We start from the raw sequence: 16,639 nt of genomic DNA on the forward strand, positions 1-16,639 counted from the left end.
TGTTTTTTGCCACTTTAATTCCTGCAGAAGTTAACATTTCATTGAAAAACTCTAATGTGTAACAATTAATGCGGTCATTTATTACTGAGATCTTTCAAACATAACTTAGTATCCCTAATGCTCTGCCAAAAACAACAAATCAATGGTGGGTTATGTGTCATTCCCAGGTGGGGGAAGAAGAAAACTTAGCAGAATAATTACAGCAATTTTGATTATTACAGTGCACTGCAGAAGCAAATCTGTGATCAAGTTGTGCTCTGCTGTTGCTGTGCTTGCCAACATTGAGACAGTTCTGCTGTCCTTTATACTCTGCAGTGTTTAAAAAAAAAACCAAACCAACAAAACACTTTTTGAGGTCAAACTCAAAGACTCAATCCTACAACAGAAGCAGAGCACCATGTGTGGAGCATACAGGTCCCTTGGGCTGAGGTGGTGTCCTGTCACTTAAGGTCACCTCCCTGCCTGCTTGGAGGAGAGGCATTGGCAGGTTCTGAAGGGAGCCTGGTCTGGTCCTCCTTGTTTGCAAGTGGGAAATCAGTAGATAACCCCAAAACAACTGTTTGATGCACTGACAGGGCTGTAAAGGCACTGGAAACACTGGGTAGTGAAAAGAATATTTTTCAAATCTTGCTTTGTTTTTTAAATGTTTAGCTAGAGATCTGTGTCTTTGTAATGTGTTTGTAATATGGAGTCTGGTTTTTCCTTAAGGTCTCCTGTAATGGCTGGAGGACTGTTTGCAGTCGATAGAAAGTGGTTCTGGGAGCTGGGAGGGTATGATGCAGGTCTGGAGATATGGGGAGGAGAGCAGTATGAAATATCCTTTAAGGTGAGCCACGTTCTCTGGAAATTACTTTTATTTTGAAAAGTAAGAATTTGTTCTGAGGCACAGAATGTGAATGATCTGTCTTATCCTTACTTTTGCTTGTGACTAAAGGTGAAAGAGCTGGGAGTAGTAAGATAGTGCACAGAAGAATCAGCACTGATGTGAGCAGTGACTTGTGAGGGTGAGTTTTGGAGCAGGATTAGCTGGGGTGTCCCTGTTCTGGGCTCACAGCTCTGATGCATGCACTCTTCCCAGCGAGGGTAAGTCAGCTGGTGTGGAGCTCTCTGCCTCTGGGGCTGCTTAGTGCTCACCCTGGCAAGATGGTGAAATACTCTTCTCCTCAAGGGAAGGAGGATTCCAGTTCCAGGAGGACCTCAGTGCTCAGCTTGAGTTCTCAGAGAGAACAGCTTTGTCTGTAGTCAGTCCAGCTGACCCCTGGCTGTGAGGAGCTCAAGCTGTTACTTACCCGGGAAGAAATCTTCAACAACTGGAGTCATTATGGCAATGACTTTGGGTCATTATCTGCCTGGCCTGGGGACAGCTGTGCCACTAACTGATTGACTGAGCTGGTCAGTGGAGGGCTTTAAGAGTTAGCCAGCTGATGAAAAATGCATACAAAGAGTAACAAGTCACTGTAACCCACCAAGACTGCTGGTACCACTGCTAGGTTGGAATATGGCACTCTGAAATCCAGTTTGGGAAACCAACCAGGATGTCCCAAACCCCTGAAGGCAGGTGCCCAGTCCATAGCCTGGACCAAACTGAGTAAAGATGTCTACATTAAACTCTGTTTGATGTTTCTTTCAGAGGTAGAATATTTGATTTTACAGGTGTCTGCATGCCACTGATCTAAACTAGCTGACCTTAGCACGAGGCTAGGGCATAGCAGGGATGTACTGCACAGTTTGGCTTCAGCAGCTAAAATTCTGCCTGTCTTGCCTGACAAGTCCTGGCTGGTGTCTTACAAAACAGATTCCAGAATCTCCATGCCTCTGTGCAGTTCAGAGCATATCAATCCTCAGCAAGCCACACTGCATACACACACCTCATGTGCTACTGGGCAGAACACAGTGGGAGAAAAGACCCTGATTTTGAGACAGCCTTTTCTTCCATCATTTCCTCACCAGAACCCAGGTCACCTTGGATGTCCCTTGTCCTCTGTGACAGTGGCAGGAAGGGAGGGCTTAGGGCACCCTCTCTGGGGGTGTCAGTGTGGTTAGAGCCATTTCACCTTTGTGTTGCGTGTAATGAAATTGTGTAAGGCACTCATTCTCTGCAGGAGGGCAGCATTCAGGCTCTTCCTCTCTCAAAATGCTGGTTTCCAAGAGTGATGACAGTGGCTGGGCAAGCCCTTTGTCTCCAGTGCCACAGCAGACAGTCACACTGCTTGATCTGCAGGAAATAAGACTGCTTCATTCATCTGTTTGCTTATCCCCTCTGAAACATGCTGTGTTTTATTTCAGTCCAGAGATGGTAATTTATGGAGGGATACATTTGCTTTAATTAATCTCTGCAAAGACCCCCTTTCTTCTTTCATTGTGCGGCAGAAAAATGAAGTTTTCACTGAAAGAGGCTCAGTGTATTTTCAGAAATTAAGATAAATTGATACATTCATCTGTGGCTGATAGATTTAATAATTTTGCTGCAATTGCAGGAATAGAAGGTTTGTTCATAGAATTTATGAAGCTATGACATTTCCTGGTGAGCTTAGAGCTACATCTTTACCTTTAGAAGCAGACTGAGATTTTGTAGTTAAAGGTGCACTGTCAAACAATTTAAAGCTCTGGCTTTAGGCATGGGGTACCCGCTTTCACATTATTTATTATCTCATGGGAATTCAGATTCTAAGCATGCCAGATTTACAGCCCAGCTTTAACAAAGAATCTGTTCCTGTCCCTGGGTGTTGTGGGTGCAGGTACTCTTCTGAACTGCTCATCCATTGCATTGGATTTGGCCTTCTTGAGCCTCACCAGGAGTACAAGACCTCTGGGGGAGGTTTTTTGTGTTTTGGATTTTTTTTTCCCTTAAGCATATTCTTTTTTTGGCCATTCATGGACTGTGCTTTGCTGGTTTTGCCTTTATTTTAAAATACAGGGCTCTGTTGCCAAGAGAGTGGAAATAAACAAGTTTATTTAGGAGTCTCTTGCCTTTCTTTTTGGAAATCGTACATATTTCTGTTATCAGCTGGCTCTGCTTCCTTCTAAACAAAAATTTTCAAGCAAGCCAACAGAGAAAGCATCAGTGTTTAACACCTCAGAAAACATTTTGCTAGAGGGTAGATCAAACTCTAGAAGCCTTGCACTTTGTATGAAACATGTGCATCAAACATCATTAGAAAACATTGCATGTAGGAGTGACAAAAAATTGAGGTGAACTTTCTAACCTTAACTGCTTGTTTGTTGTTTTCTTGGTCTTGGCAATCCCATAAAACAGAAGTTTCTAGTTCAGAAAGGAAGGAGTTGATCTATCCATTCCACATTCAAGCACAAACAGGCACTGCTTCCTTCTCTTGCATCCCGAGCAGCTCAGTGAGGCAGCACTGCTGCAGGTCCCGGTGTTCCTGGCCAGGTCACCCCAAACACAGCAGGCAGATCACAGTCTCCACTGGTAGTTACAGGTGAATTCCCAGGTGCTGACCTTGAAGTGCGTTCCTGTGTTTTGGAGAAAGGGTGAACAAGCATTCACAGCTGTCTCTGTGGGGTGTTTGTCACCTTTCCTTTCTGCTGCCTCCTGGTTCCTCTGTTCAGCACGCTTCATTCAGGTGGGGTTCTTTGCTTTTTTGGAGCCGCTTCCTCACCTCTCCTCTCTTGCAGTTTTTCTTGGTCTTTTTTTATCTTCCTGATTGAGGAAACAAAACTCAATTCTTTACCCAAAGTTATAATGGACCCTTCCTCTTCTAAACACAATTTAGCAGCTGCCTACGTAAGCGTTTTGTTGTTTTTTTTTTTACATAAGTGCATTTAATTTGGAGCAGTATGTGTGAAGCATTTAAACTGTTCCCTTCTGCAAGTGCTACATTGTACAGCACTTAGCTACGCTCAGTTTTATTTGAGATGGTGTTGCCTCTTTTCCAGTGTTTTTGTGGCTTCTATTCTGTTTGGCTTACATAAATCTTCACTAAACTGCTTCACGCCTCTCTTCCATAAATACATAGTCTCTGATTTTTTTGGTTATGGGGAAACAGAAGAGTAAAAAGGGATATGTCTGACTTGTGTAGGCATAAATATAAATGTACTTTGTTTCTCAGACCTGAGTGGTGTGGTTCTAAGTCCTTTAATTGCACACTGTACTTGAAGAGCAAAGGGGAATCCGGAATGTCCCTCTCTAGATGATAAATCATTTCAGTTTTAGAAATGTTTGCCTTGCAATTTGGAGATTGTAAAGCCTTCATAAAATGCAAAGGGCTTGGTGCAAACAAGCCAAATTGACAGTTTCCCTGAAAAGAACAATTAAAAGGGAGACAAAAGAGCTGGTTAGTACTTGTGGTCTTCAATTCTTGCTTCAGCAATAGGAAAAGAGCCATTGCACTTATTCTGGTCATTGTAGATCATTGCATTTTTTCAGATTCTTTTCCCAAACCATCAACGTGGATTGCTTCTGATTTCCACAGGATAAAACATGTTACATGTTTTCCAACAAATCCCAGTGCTGCACAGCTTCTGTTCACATGTCTCATGCCTGCCTCTCCTGTGCCCCATGCCAGCAGCACGTTTCTGATTCCCATTTTGCCACTGGGCTCTGGCAGGTGTGTAGTTTGGGTGCAGCTGCCAAGGGATCCCTTCTGACAGCATTTCTTCTTGTGTTGCTGAAGTTAGTGCTGATTGTGAGCCTGCACTGCTTATTCCAGGCACATCCTCACTCCACTTTCCAGCAGCTCACGTTTGCCCACACTGGAACAGGCCGGGCATTCTGCTGCTTTTTTTGTGGTTTTTATTTTTTTAGCCAGCACATGCTGCTTAATTCTAAGGCCCTCAGCTGCAGTACAGGGTGGCTTCTTTCTCCCTTCCTATCTGGTGATGCACAGTTCAGTTTCAGACCATTGCCTTGAATTTTTTACCTCTGTGCAGCCTTTTCTTGGTTCAGGTTCCTGAGCAGCCTCCCACCAAGCAGCAGCAGGGACGAGCTCCCCTCCACTCCCAGAGATGTGATCATTAGAAAGTGCTGTCATTACTCTGAAATGCTGCAGATGGTGAGGATGGGCTCTACTGGTGTGTGGTGTGTGAGAAGGTGCTGTGTAAACACACAGATCCCAGTGCCTCACAGGCTGCCTTAATCTCTCAGAGAGCACCAAGTCCCAGCAGCAGGAGCAGCTGATGCTTCCAGTATAGAGGATTACAATTTTCCTGAGTTACTGCCCTTACTTTCATCCTCTCACCTACTCTGTTACAAAGAGACCCCCCTTGACTTATCCTCTGTGCCCTTTTCTTCCCACCTTTCAGTGTGTGCTCACACAACCAGCCAGCTGCTCTCTGTTGGTCCATCCCATGGTCTTCATTTCTGTTGTCTCTTGCAGAAGCAGCTTTATTTTCAAGGCTTAACTATCCTTTGTGTTTTTTCCCTCTTGGGAAGCATTGGCACATCATGGTGCAGTCTTTGGAAACCATAAACCTTGTATACCCAGATAATTTGTGTTCACACACCAACTGCAGCATTGTATTGTGTGTTTGAGAGGAGAGGTTCAGCTGTCTTACCTGACATTGTTTTCTGAAATTGCAGAAAGGGAATTGGATCAGCATAACATTCCCATGTAGAGAATAGGTGGCATATTATCTGCTGCTTTCACAGCATACTGACTGAATCAAAGGCTCTGGAGTCGCTTTATGAATATGGAGTTACAGCTCTCCAGGCTGCTGGGAAGATGGAAGCAATATCACCAGTGCTAGTTTATTTCCCTTGTGTAGTTTTTATTATTAGGGTGAGATTGTGGCCTTAGCTAAATCTGCTCAGTGTGCCCGTTGACCTCACTGTAGCCAGGTTTTCTCTTAATTCTAGCAGATCTGTCAGCTGCTGGATTCCAAGCCCAAAATGAAGATTGGCAAAATTGTGCCTGAGGAGGAAGAGAAATTTCCTGTTCTCTCTTGATGAGATCTGATTAGATTATTGTAAGAAGCACTGTCTGCCTGACCGGCTTTAATTCTTGTTCTTACGGCATAAATGGCTGTTTGAAATCAGGTGCAAGGTCAGGCTCTGACGTTTTCTGTCATGTCAGCTGAGGAGTGAGGCAGGATGTGTAAAACACCTAGAAAACAGGTCTAGAGAAGGCAGGAAGTGGCAGTCAGTGTTGTGGGGGTGGCATGAGGTGCTGCCCCACAGCCCAGCACCATTTCAGCTGTCTGACAGCACAGTATTTTTAGCAGTGTACATTCTGGTGTGTCGTGCCTGGGAACTATACTCTTGTTTAAAAACAACCAAATATCAGTAGCTGAGCAGAAGCATTCCCTCAGCTAGCACACAGCTATTTTGGGTTTGCTTCTCTTGCATTTACTCTTTGACAGACCCCTGGATGCGATTCTCTGACCTTTAGCTCTGGCTTTCTAATGCTTTTGTTAGCTGTGTTTTACCAATGCATATCACGCTCTTTCCCTCTCCCCTTTCTTCCAGTTGTATAGATAAGGACTGGTAATTGTCTTTATGGAGGTTGTAATGAGTTCTGTCACCACACAAAGCAGCTCACTAATAAAATAAATCAAAGCAGCAACGAATGAATGGAAAGCATGCCTTTAAAATTAGATTTGTACTGCGGGTGCCATACTGTCACTTGCAGTGTGAGGCGACGTTAAAAAGGCACAGAGGTAGCAAAGTACCTTGAAAGGGTCACTGAGCTGTGCTGGTAGGGATTAGGAAGCCTTCCATTGCCTCCATTGCAGCGTTGTTTGCAATATTTGAAAGCATGAGTAAGAAAAGGGGATATTTTAAGCAACTCGGTTAAGTAGCTTTTCTGATCACATTGCATGTGTTCATGTGATGTTGTCATTTATGCCTGGAGTCTTGTACCAGCTTGGAGCTCCTGGCCCATCAGTTCTGTCCAGCTTCCCACTCCTGCTGCCTCTCCAGCTGTGCAGCACAAGGACAGCTCTCTCCTCTCCAGCCGTACCATGCAGGGCTCTGCTGCTCAGCTTACACAGGGACATCATGTTCCAGAGAAATGGATTCGTGGTGGCCTGGCTGAAAGCCTTTCCTTAGCGACAGGGCAGGTGAGGCATCCTGTGGGCAGGCAGCAAAGAGAGCAGTCTGGTGTTTGCAGGCAGGCTTGTGTTACACCCAAATGCAGCTGCTGTGACCCCTCAGGCTTCTTGCTGCAGGGTGCATTGCAGGGTGCTGAGGAGTGTGTGTGTCTGTGCAACTGAGCTCTGGGCTTCTGCTGCTGCTCCTGGAGGTTTTACGGTTCCCAGGTCTGTTGCAGCTCTTACAGCCTTGCACAAACCATTTCTGTCCTAGAAACACAAACCATGTCCAAATTCTTGTTTTCTCAGTCTGTTAATTTCCCAGCAGTGAAATCATGCTCTGGCCCTTTGCAGCCAAAAGCACAGTCACTGCAGAATAAAAAGCATTTCTAATTCCATAAGAAACTTCACAGAAGCTGAGTGCTAGTTTCTTTTTCATCTCTTCTGCATCAGCCTCTCAGGACACAGCAGGGACAAAAGGAATGAAATTTTGTAGGAGTGTTTGTCAACTTTCTTCTTGTCTCTCTCACCGTAACGACATGTAATTAAGTACCTTGAACTTTAGAAGTTGCCCGTGAAAAATATTTCTCTAACTGAGAGCAACCAACCTCCATTAGGTTATAAGCAGTCAGCAAATGACTGTAATTATTAGGGCCAGCAGACAGAGCTGAAACTCCAGAGGACTTCAGTGTCAGAGCTAATAATTATGCAGCAGCCTTGGCCAAATATTTCTCTTCCGAGCTAAGTATTTAATATTGTCGCTGTAGAATATTAATGGAATTGCCTGCTCTGTGTGAAGCTGTTGACTAAGCTCATTGTACAGTGAACTGTGGTGGCTCAAATTAGCCCCAGTGAGCAAGGAAACCAAGAGCACTGCACCAGCCTGCCCAAAATCCACGGCCTTTGGGGCTCTCCCATGGGATCTGGGGACAAACAGAAAGGCAAAGGCAGTGCCTCACTTCAGGAATTCAGAAAGTCATTTCTTTTGCATTCTAGAGGGTACTTTAAGTATTGATTGGATATTTCTGAGAAATACAGAAATATTTCTTAAACCTAATGAGGTAGATTGGCTGGTTTAGAAAACACCTCCTTTTTTTTCACTTGGACAAAATTACTATGTCCATGCTATAAAGAATAAAAGAAAGTTGGTGTAGAGTGCTGGCACAAAGTGAAATCTTCCCAGATGGGGAAGGAAGGTTTTGGGCTCACTCTAGACATTAGCCAAGCATCAAGGTAGTCATCTCCAACTTAGCAGTGAGTTCTAGTGACTTCCTGAGGGCTTTTTTAAAGCTAGGCATTCTAGAGGGTACTTTTTCTTTAAGTATTGATTGGATATTTCTGAGAAATACAGAAATATTTCTTAAACCTAATGAGGTAGATTGGCTGGTTTAGAAAACACCTCCTTTTTTTTCACTTGGACAAAATTACTATGTCCATGCTATAAAGAAAGTTGGTGTAGAGTGCTGGCACAAAGTGAAATCTTCCCAGATGGGGAAGGAAGGTTTTGGGCTCACTCTAGACATTAGCCAAGCATCAAGGTAGTCATCTCCAACTTAGCAGTGAGTTCTAGTGACTTCCTGAGGGCTTTTTTAAAGCTATTTATGTGTTCACCAGGCAGAGATTTCCACTTAATTGTAAGGCTGCAAAAGCAATGAATGAATGTCAGCAATGAAACCATAAAAGAGCAGTGATAACCACAGGAAAAAGCAGCAGTTTCTTCTGATTTCTGGCACTTGAACAGGCTCATGAATTCCCTGGAGCCTTTTGCATAACACATGACCACCTGTACTAGGGAGATGGCCTCCCTTTTACAGCCTTGTTACACAACCTACACCCAGGTTTTTTTATGGCAGCCCAGTTTAACTGTTGTGGTTACTATTGCTGTAATAACATATATCAGTTTATAGCGAGGTGTGTGCTGTTTTCTTATTGCTTGGATTTTTTTTCCCTGTTCTTTTCTGTATAGAAGGCTTGAGAGCACTTTTGCTAAATCAAAGCTTGCTGAATGGCTCTAAGCAGGTTGTTATAGGATTTGGGACTAAGGCAAGGAGGGGAGGGGATTTGGGAAGAGTGTACTTTAATGTAAAAATCTGGGTTAAGTTTTTTTATTACTTGGAAGACTTTTCTTTTTCATTTTCCTCCATAAAGCCAAGACTGAATGTGTTTCTCCACTGTTCCACAGGTCTGGATGTGTGGAGGTCGCATGGAGGACATCCCTTGCTCTAGAGTTGGTCATATCTACAGGAAATATGTTCCATACAAGGTTCCCACAGGAGTCAGCCTGGCAAGAGTAAGTGGCAGTGGCATTGCCCACAGCAGGAGTCTGACTGCAGCGTGGCTGTGCTGCTGTCTGCTCTCACCCTGCAATGGGAGGTAAATGTAGGGGATTTTGTCTGTAATTTGCACTTTGTGCAGTGCAAGCTGAGCAGTTTTGCAGTGGTGGGTGTGTGCATAAAGGGAGCTGCAGATGTGTATGTGAACAGCTGCCATGCTCCAGACATCAGCCGCTGCTGGGTGCTGGGCAGGGACTCTGTGATCAGGCACTGGCTATAAAAACAAGATATGGCTTTATTTGTATAATAACTTCAGTCATTTTATAGCTGTGCTCTCTAAGAGCAGCAGGCTTCAGCGTGGTGATTAGATTTGGTGATTGAAAGACCTCTCAACTTCAAGCATCACAGACCACTGAATGGGCAAGCTGTAATTTTCCACAGTGGAATGTTCCCTGCCATCTTATTTCTTAATCTAGTGTAGCCCAAAGAAGAAAGAGCTTTCGTCTATCCTGCACTGGGTTTCTCTAGCTAATTTTCAAATTGAGGAGGGATTGCATTGCCCTCTGGTGGGAGAAAAACATCCTAGGAGCAGGAAGGCTGCAAAACTAAAAACCTCAGAGAGGTGTCCTGCTGTTCTGAAATCTTAAGGCTTGCACAGTGTTAAAATGCTTTAATGGCATCACCCAGTTATAGATTTGGATTTATTCCTTAGCCCAGCAATGACCTGTCAGAACAGCAGAGCACTCTCCTGTCTGTGCCATCTCTTCAGGAGGGAGCTGTACTTCTTTTGATTCATAGTGTTTTGATTTCAAGTATTTGGCTCTTGTGTACTCCCACAGTACTGGAAGGAGACAGCAGAGAGGTAGGAAAGGCTGTTTCCTGGCATCTTAACAGACACCTTGAGGTAAACACCTGCTCCTGTTGTGTGCAGGTTGCATTTGGGGCAGGATCAGCACACTGCTCACTCTTAGCTTCCTAACTTTTTTGGTAGTAAATGATCCCTGCTGGACTGAGCAGCTTCAGGTGGGGAGTCACAACTGCACATGGCACATCACCAAGGGGCACCAAGAATGTGCCTGATGTTGCCAGAGAACAGCCCAAGCTCCAGCACTCTCAAGGGCACTGTGACAAGCAGGTTGTCTTCAGTGGGTGGTTATTGCTGTCTTGGAAGTGCACAGGGGATTAAGCTTTACAGCAATACATGAAATGTGCTGCTGCCACAAGGTAAAACCCTTTGCTTCTGTTCTGAAGGGTCATCACCTGAAAGCTCCATATTCCTGAGGTATCTCAGAGTTTTACCCAAGAAAATGGAAAAATAGTGCTAAGAAAGAGTATTGTGAACTAGAGCTTTTCAGAAGGGAGTACTTCAAATCCCATTCCTAGATGGATATAAAAGATGCAATAAGAAGGATTTAAGAAAGCAGCTTTTTGTCAGAGACCTTTGAATGTCCTGTGGTATTTACCAGCATCATGCTCTGACTAGTTTCCTTACAGAAAAAATGGGAAAAAAAACCCTTTTGATTAATGTTGTTTTTCTTAGCCACAAGGAACTAGATATAATGGCCAAGTGCCAGGATTCTGTTTTGACCTCAACTGAAAATATCTTTCTAAAAGTCCCTTGGAACTACAGAGTAATAAAAATAATCTTTGTCCTGAAGCTGGAGAGAAAGAGTGGATGTGAATGAAAATCCTTTCTGAGCAAAAACATGCGAGCTGCTCTGAATGCTAATGGTGGCTTGTGCAGCACTCTCAGGTGGTTTCCCCTCTCGCTCTCCCCCACAGAACCTGAAGAGGGTGGCTGAGGTGTGGATGGATGAATATGCAGAGTACATTTACCAGCGCAGACCCGAGTACCGGCACCTCTCGGCGGGCGACGTCGCCGCTCAGAAGGAGCTTCGCAACAACCTCAACTGCAAAAGCTTCAAGTGGTTCATGAACGAGGTCGCCTGGGACTTGCCCAAGTTCTACCCACCAGTGGAGCCTCCAGCAGCTGCCTGGGGAGAGGCAAGTTTGTGCTCTGACATCTGCAGTGGGCAGTCAGGCTGCAGTTTGGTTTTTTAAGGCTGCCCGTGTGCCTCGGTTGCTGTGAGTAAGGTGCGAGCGAGTGTTTAAAGATCTGCTTGATGTTTCAGAACCCAAAACTCTTCTACCATTGCACTGGCCTGATCAAAGCAGGCAGTTGGGCAGGCAGCTGCTTCTGTTAGTGCACAGCTCCAACGAGAATAGAGCCTTGGCTTGTTCTGCATGTTTGTATTTAGGAGAAAGCAGAATATGCCAGAGGGAGGATTAGGGAGAGGCAGCAGCTGAGCAATAGTGAAATCTTGTATTTCCAAAGGGCTTCACAACTGTGTTGAGCTACACTTGTCCTTAGCCTTCTCATGTGAAAGGCAGGAAAACCAATTGTATTTTTGAAAGTCATCTGTGTTCTGGGAGTAGAATCACCCCAGGAGTGAGGCTGTGAATTGTTACACACAACTCTCGTGGCTGAGTGTTTTGGGTCGCTCAGAGAATCACTGGCAAAGATGTTGGCAAAAGCAGGTGTAATATAAAAGTGAAAGCATGACAAAATCTGTTGGTAAGGTTCACTCTACTACTTTCTAGAGGGTTAAAGCACACAAAGAAGCAAACTGAAGTCTAAAATAAATTAATCTAAAATTGAAATAAACCAAAAATTACCTGTGTGAAGACTGGGGATGGAAAAGTGTAAGGATAAAAAAGGATAAGGGAGATCCTCCCTTGGAGTCACAAGGTTCAGAGTGGACCCCCTTACTAAACTTAGCTCTGAACTCAACCAACAGTTTAAGCCTAATGGTTTAACAGCACTTAAACTTAACAACGCTTAATCTATGGCTTAAGTTAAATAATTCAACAAAATATTAATGTGGAATTTACTATAGCATAAGAGTAACTCACAAATATAAAGTACTTAAGAATCCAGAAGAGCAACATTCATTGTACTTTTGCTATAGCATATTCACACTGGCACAGACTTAAGGGAGGAGGTACAAGGTACAGACCTGTGGAAAATGGCACCACCAGACAACCCAGCCCACAGTGGGCTCTGCAACCCTGTCACTGCTAGGTTTTGCTGTGTGCTGGGGTACAACTGGCTTCTGTGCTTGCTTCCAGCTGTTACTGGCCAGCTCAGACTCACAGTTAAGAGAGGAATCTTAAAAACTATCTTCATACAAATACTGCTGCAATTTGAGACTATTTGAGCTTTCTTTCCTGGTAGGAGTAGGAGACTCAGTGATTTATTCACTATTTCAGATACGCAATGTGGGAACTGGACTGTGTGTGGACACCAAGCATGGAGCCCTGGGATCCCCACTGAGGCTGGAAAACTGTGTGAAGGACAGAGGAGAGGCAGCATGGAACAACGTGCAGGTAACAACCTGATAAATCATCAGCCCCTGAATGTGGGCAGGGAGAGGTTCCAAGGACAGTGCTGAAGGAAGCCATTCAGAGCTGTCAGGTGCACCCCAAGGCTCACATGCTGATTGTACTTTGGGATAGGATGTGGTTTGTGCTTGTGGCACAGGGGGATCTGGAGCCTGGCAGACTGTGCTGAGCCTTTTACCTCTGCTTTGACGTTCTCAGAGTGAACAAAAGAAATGACAAGAAAACAGTATGCCAAAACAATAAACCAGTAACAAGGCAGCTGTAATATGTAACAAAGTGAATATTAACTTCAAAGGTTGTGCTGAAAGAAGTGATAGAGGAGCATCATGCATATTAATGAACCTGCAGGAGCATTCAATAACTGTTCACTATCATCCTCCTGACAGGAGGCAAATGCATTATAAACACCCAACCATTGCTGGAGAGATGAAGCCAGCCAGGTTATAGATTCACCCTCTCAACATATGAGGTGCCAGAAACGACAGCTTTATTGTAACAGAAGGGAGGAAAATATTAGTTTGTCTAAACTGTAGCAGCTGAGCTGAGAAAGAATCAAGAAAACAATGCCTTTATTACAGAGCCATGCATAACTCTTCAGGGAATGGCTTCAGTAGTAGGAGACAGAGGGTTGTTGCATATCAATTTGATGCGTGAAAAATAGAAACAAAACCAATTTACTCAGGCACAGTCCAAAACTAAGCCTCTGTTGTGTCAGGAGGATCTTGAAAATTAGTTTTGGCTTATGTTTAGGAAGAGAATGCGGCTTGAACTTCTGAGTAGCGTTGAGCCTAAATGATTGTGGTAATTTCTGTCTCAAGAGGGATTTAAAAGACAGCTAAGAACAAAATAGTTTCTTTGTGCAAAAGTTTTTGGCCACACTGCTTCAAATAGCAGCACCCTGATCATTACTTGCCTTTCTGAGTCCCCATGGGAGATCTCTGAGGAGAACTATTCCTCCAGCTGACTCCAAAGGAACCTCCAGAACAGCTTTTTCCATAGGGACTGGAAGGGAGGCGTGCTGGCTGGCAGCCCTGCAGAAGCACATGGGCTAGTGCTGCCCTTCCATCAGGGCACTGCATTGCCAGGCATAGGTGGTGCTCAGTAACTGGAGTTAAAACTCTCTCCCTCCCTCATTTCACCTGAGTGCTGAGAGTTCATTGCAGGGTCAGTAGAAGGGAGCATCAGGAAGCAATGCCCAAGTGTTTGCCCTTCCTGCACTCCTGTGGGTGGGGTGGGAAGCTGTGGCTCCTGCTCTCTTGTCCCAGGAGTGTGGGACAGTTTCTCAAGGTGACTGCAGGCTGCCTGTGCAGACTCTGGTGTTCACTGCCAGCGTTAACTCCGAGCTGCTGGAGCTCTCTGCCTTTTTTGCTGGCTGGGAAGGGCTGTAATTGGTCAGCTGCTCACTTAATCCTTGATGTATGTCTGCATTGCAGAGACATCCAGGACTGCTCTAGTACCCAGGCTGACCAGCATGGCTGGCTGCAGCAGCACAATCTCGTTTCACATTCTATGTGATGGCTGGTACAGAGTCCCCTGGTCAGCAGTCCCTGTCCCCAGAGGCAGGAGGAGTTTTTCCTCTAGAAGATACTGTCCTTCCCTTGAAGCCATCCTGTGGGCACAGGGAACAGCATTGTGCCAGTGACAGTATCACACCCAGTACCAGCCATTGTGAGGCTCCTGTTTGTCCTGACAGGTATTCACCTTCAGCTGGAGAGAGGACATCCGTCCAGGGGATCCTCAGCACACCAAGAAGTTTTGTTTTGATGCCATTTCCCACAGCAGCCCTGTGACCCTCTATGACTGCCATGGAATGAAGGGGAACCAGCTCTGGAGATACCGAAAAGTGAGTCTGTGTGTGTGGGCGTATTCCCATCTAAGGTGTCAAACTGCCTGAGGCGCTTACGTTTCCTCAAAATGTCACCACAATGTTTTATTCCTTCTCTTCGTGTAGCTGTAATGAGAGAATCTGCAGACAACCTGTTGTCATTGTGCCATTGATTAAAAAGAGGTGACTCCCCTGTTTCACTGGTTAGAAAGGTGAGGACCCCAGGGCTCCTGAGCAGAGGACACTCTCAGTGCAGTGTCCCCACAGCTGACAATGAGGTGGTGCAATGCCCTGGTGTTTGCAAAGAGGTGTTCTGAGAGTTGATTTGTTCTGAGCACTGCAATGTCCTGCCAAGAGGAGATGAGGATTTATTCATCCTCCTGCTAAGCAATGCTGCTGTAGGCCACAGGTAAGTAAATTGTTGTCTAAGTGCCCTGTCCTAGTCCTTGCAATGTGGTGGCATGGTGCCCGAGAGGGATGCAGCAGGATTCCAGCCAGAGCCCCTGGGAAGCTTCAGAGGGTCCCAGTGCAGGTGAGGGATTGGGCTGCATTCTGTTGGAAGGGGTGGGATGAACCCAGACACTTGTCAACCACTTAAGTGTGGAACAACTTCAGATACACCCAAGTGACATGACTGGTCTTTAAGACTTCTTTCTGTTGATTTTAAAACAACTTTCCTTCTTCACTTAAGCAACCTCACATGAAATTTCTCTCCTCCAGGACAAGACCCTCTACCACCCAGTCAGCAGCAGCTGTATGGACTGCAGTGAGAGTGATCGAAAGATCTTTATGAATAGCTGCAATCCTTCATCTCCAACACAGCAGTGGATATTTGAACACACAAACTCAACCATCTTGGAAAAATTTAACAGAAACCTTGATCTTTAAAAGACTGAGAGAAAAAATATATATATTTTACAATTATAGTTTTTACTGGGGAGGATTACAAAAAAAATTTTTAATACTTTTTTTTAAACACTTAATGAAGGTAAAAGGGAGAATCTCAGGAGAAGGTTAACTAGCAGGCCAGTCTTTATTGTGAAGATGCTGCATCCTTCTCTTCTGGGGATGGTGGAATTTTAAAGGCTTTGCCAGAGCCACTTCTGTGCTGAGACTGAACAGAAACTCTGTTTTTAGAGGAGTCTGAATGTGTTTCAAATGACGCTTTTTATTTTTCACCTTTTTTGTTTTGTTGTATTTCCCACTGGGGTCTGGTGTTAAATGATTTTCTTATCCAAGACCCTGCAGGACTTTTTGTAGCTGCTATACCACCCACTGAAGCATTCCCACATAGGTGCTTTATCTTCCAAACCCCATATAAGTAAAATATTGAAGACAAGATTTAAGTCTCCAATCAAAAAAAAAAAAAAGCCCATTATTGTAAAATGAAATGTGTATTTTTTTGCCCTGAACCAAATGTATTTCAAACAGGTTGAGTATTATTACTTTCCAAATCATAGCTCTGATGAAGGAATGAGCTCTAGTGGAAGTGCAGCCAAGTGTTGGGAATATGGCTGTTGTTATTAGCCATGAGGAATCTGAGTTTCTGGTCCATTCACTTTGCAGTCAGTTTGTCACTCACTGTTGAATCTTCAAGGTGAAAGATTAGCAGAGGGTTTTAAATAATCACAGGTCTTGTAGGGAAAGACTTTATGCTAAGAGCCTTTGGATATCAGGTTCCAAATTTGCCTCTTATAACCTTTTTAGCACAGACATCTCTAGGATTTCTGAGTTAAATCTACTGCATGAAGACAATTTCCATTCTTCCTTTAGAGGTTTGAAGGCTGAGTTAATTTACAGTTGGTGTGAGCAGATTAATTCAGGATAATAAAGTCAGGGCTGAGATTAGCCATTGGTCTTTATCCATTTCTTCATCAGTCTGTAGTTTGTGGTCAGTGGTGTTCTAGCCTTGTGGAAATGTGCTGTTAATCTCTCCTCATTTCCCAGCACCCACAGCACTGTACAGTTTACTGTGACTGGAAATCTGTTTGCTTTACCAGAGATGTGGGACTGATGGACCCATTTTCCTGGTACCCTCTCCTTTGTGCAGTGCAAGGTGTTACCCCTTCTGGTTTGGCTGTGGGATGTACCAGACAATGAACCAGGATTGTCTCCAGGAGCTGGAATGTACTGACACTAAAGAATGAATGGA

The 16,639-nt window shown here is 44.4% G+C and overlaps 1 protein-coding gene across 2 annotated transcripts in view; it reads left to right on the forward strand.

Moving 5' to 3' along the window:
- The window catches only part of GALNT10 (polypeptide N-acetylgalactosaminyltransferase 10), a 75,615-nt gene extending 59,724 nt beyond the window's left edge, over nucleotides 1-15,891 (forward strand). The window contains exons 7-12 of one of the 2 annotated variants that reach the window (XM_039701536.1): nucleotides 709-826; nucleotides 9,170-9,277; nucleotides 11,043-11,264; nucleotides 12,531-12,647; nucleotides 14,356-14,505; nucleotides 14,614-15,198. In XM_039701536.1, the coding sequence (XP_039557470.1) occupies nucleotides 709-826; nucleotides 9,170-9,277; nucleotides 11,043-11,264; nucleotides 12,531-12,647; nucleotides 14,356-14,505; nucleotides 14,614-14,619 (721 nt within the window). In that variant the 3' untranslated portion in view covers nucleotides 14,620-15,198. The other variant, XM_039701535.1, reaches the window with a different exon arrangement.
- The last annotated feature ends 748 nt before the right edge of the window (nucleotides 15,892-16,639 follow it).

Source organism: Passer montanus, unplaced genomic scaffold (genome assembly GCF_014805655.1).
Source record: "Passer montanus isolate IOZ18808 unplaced genomic scaffold, ASM1480565v1 scaffold15, whole genome shotgun sequence".
Taxonomy (NCBI): domain Eukaryota; kingdom Metazoa; phylum Chordata; class Aves; order Passeriformes; family Passeridae; genus Passer; species Passer montanus.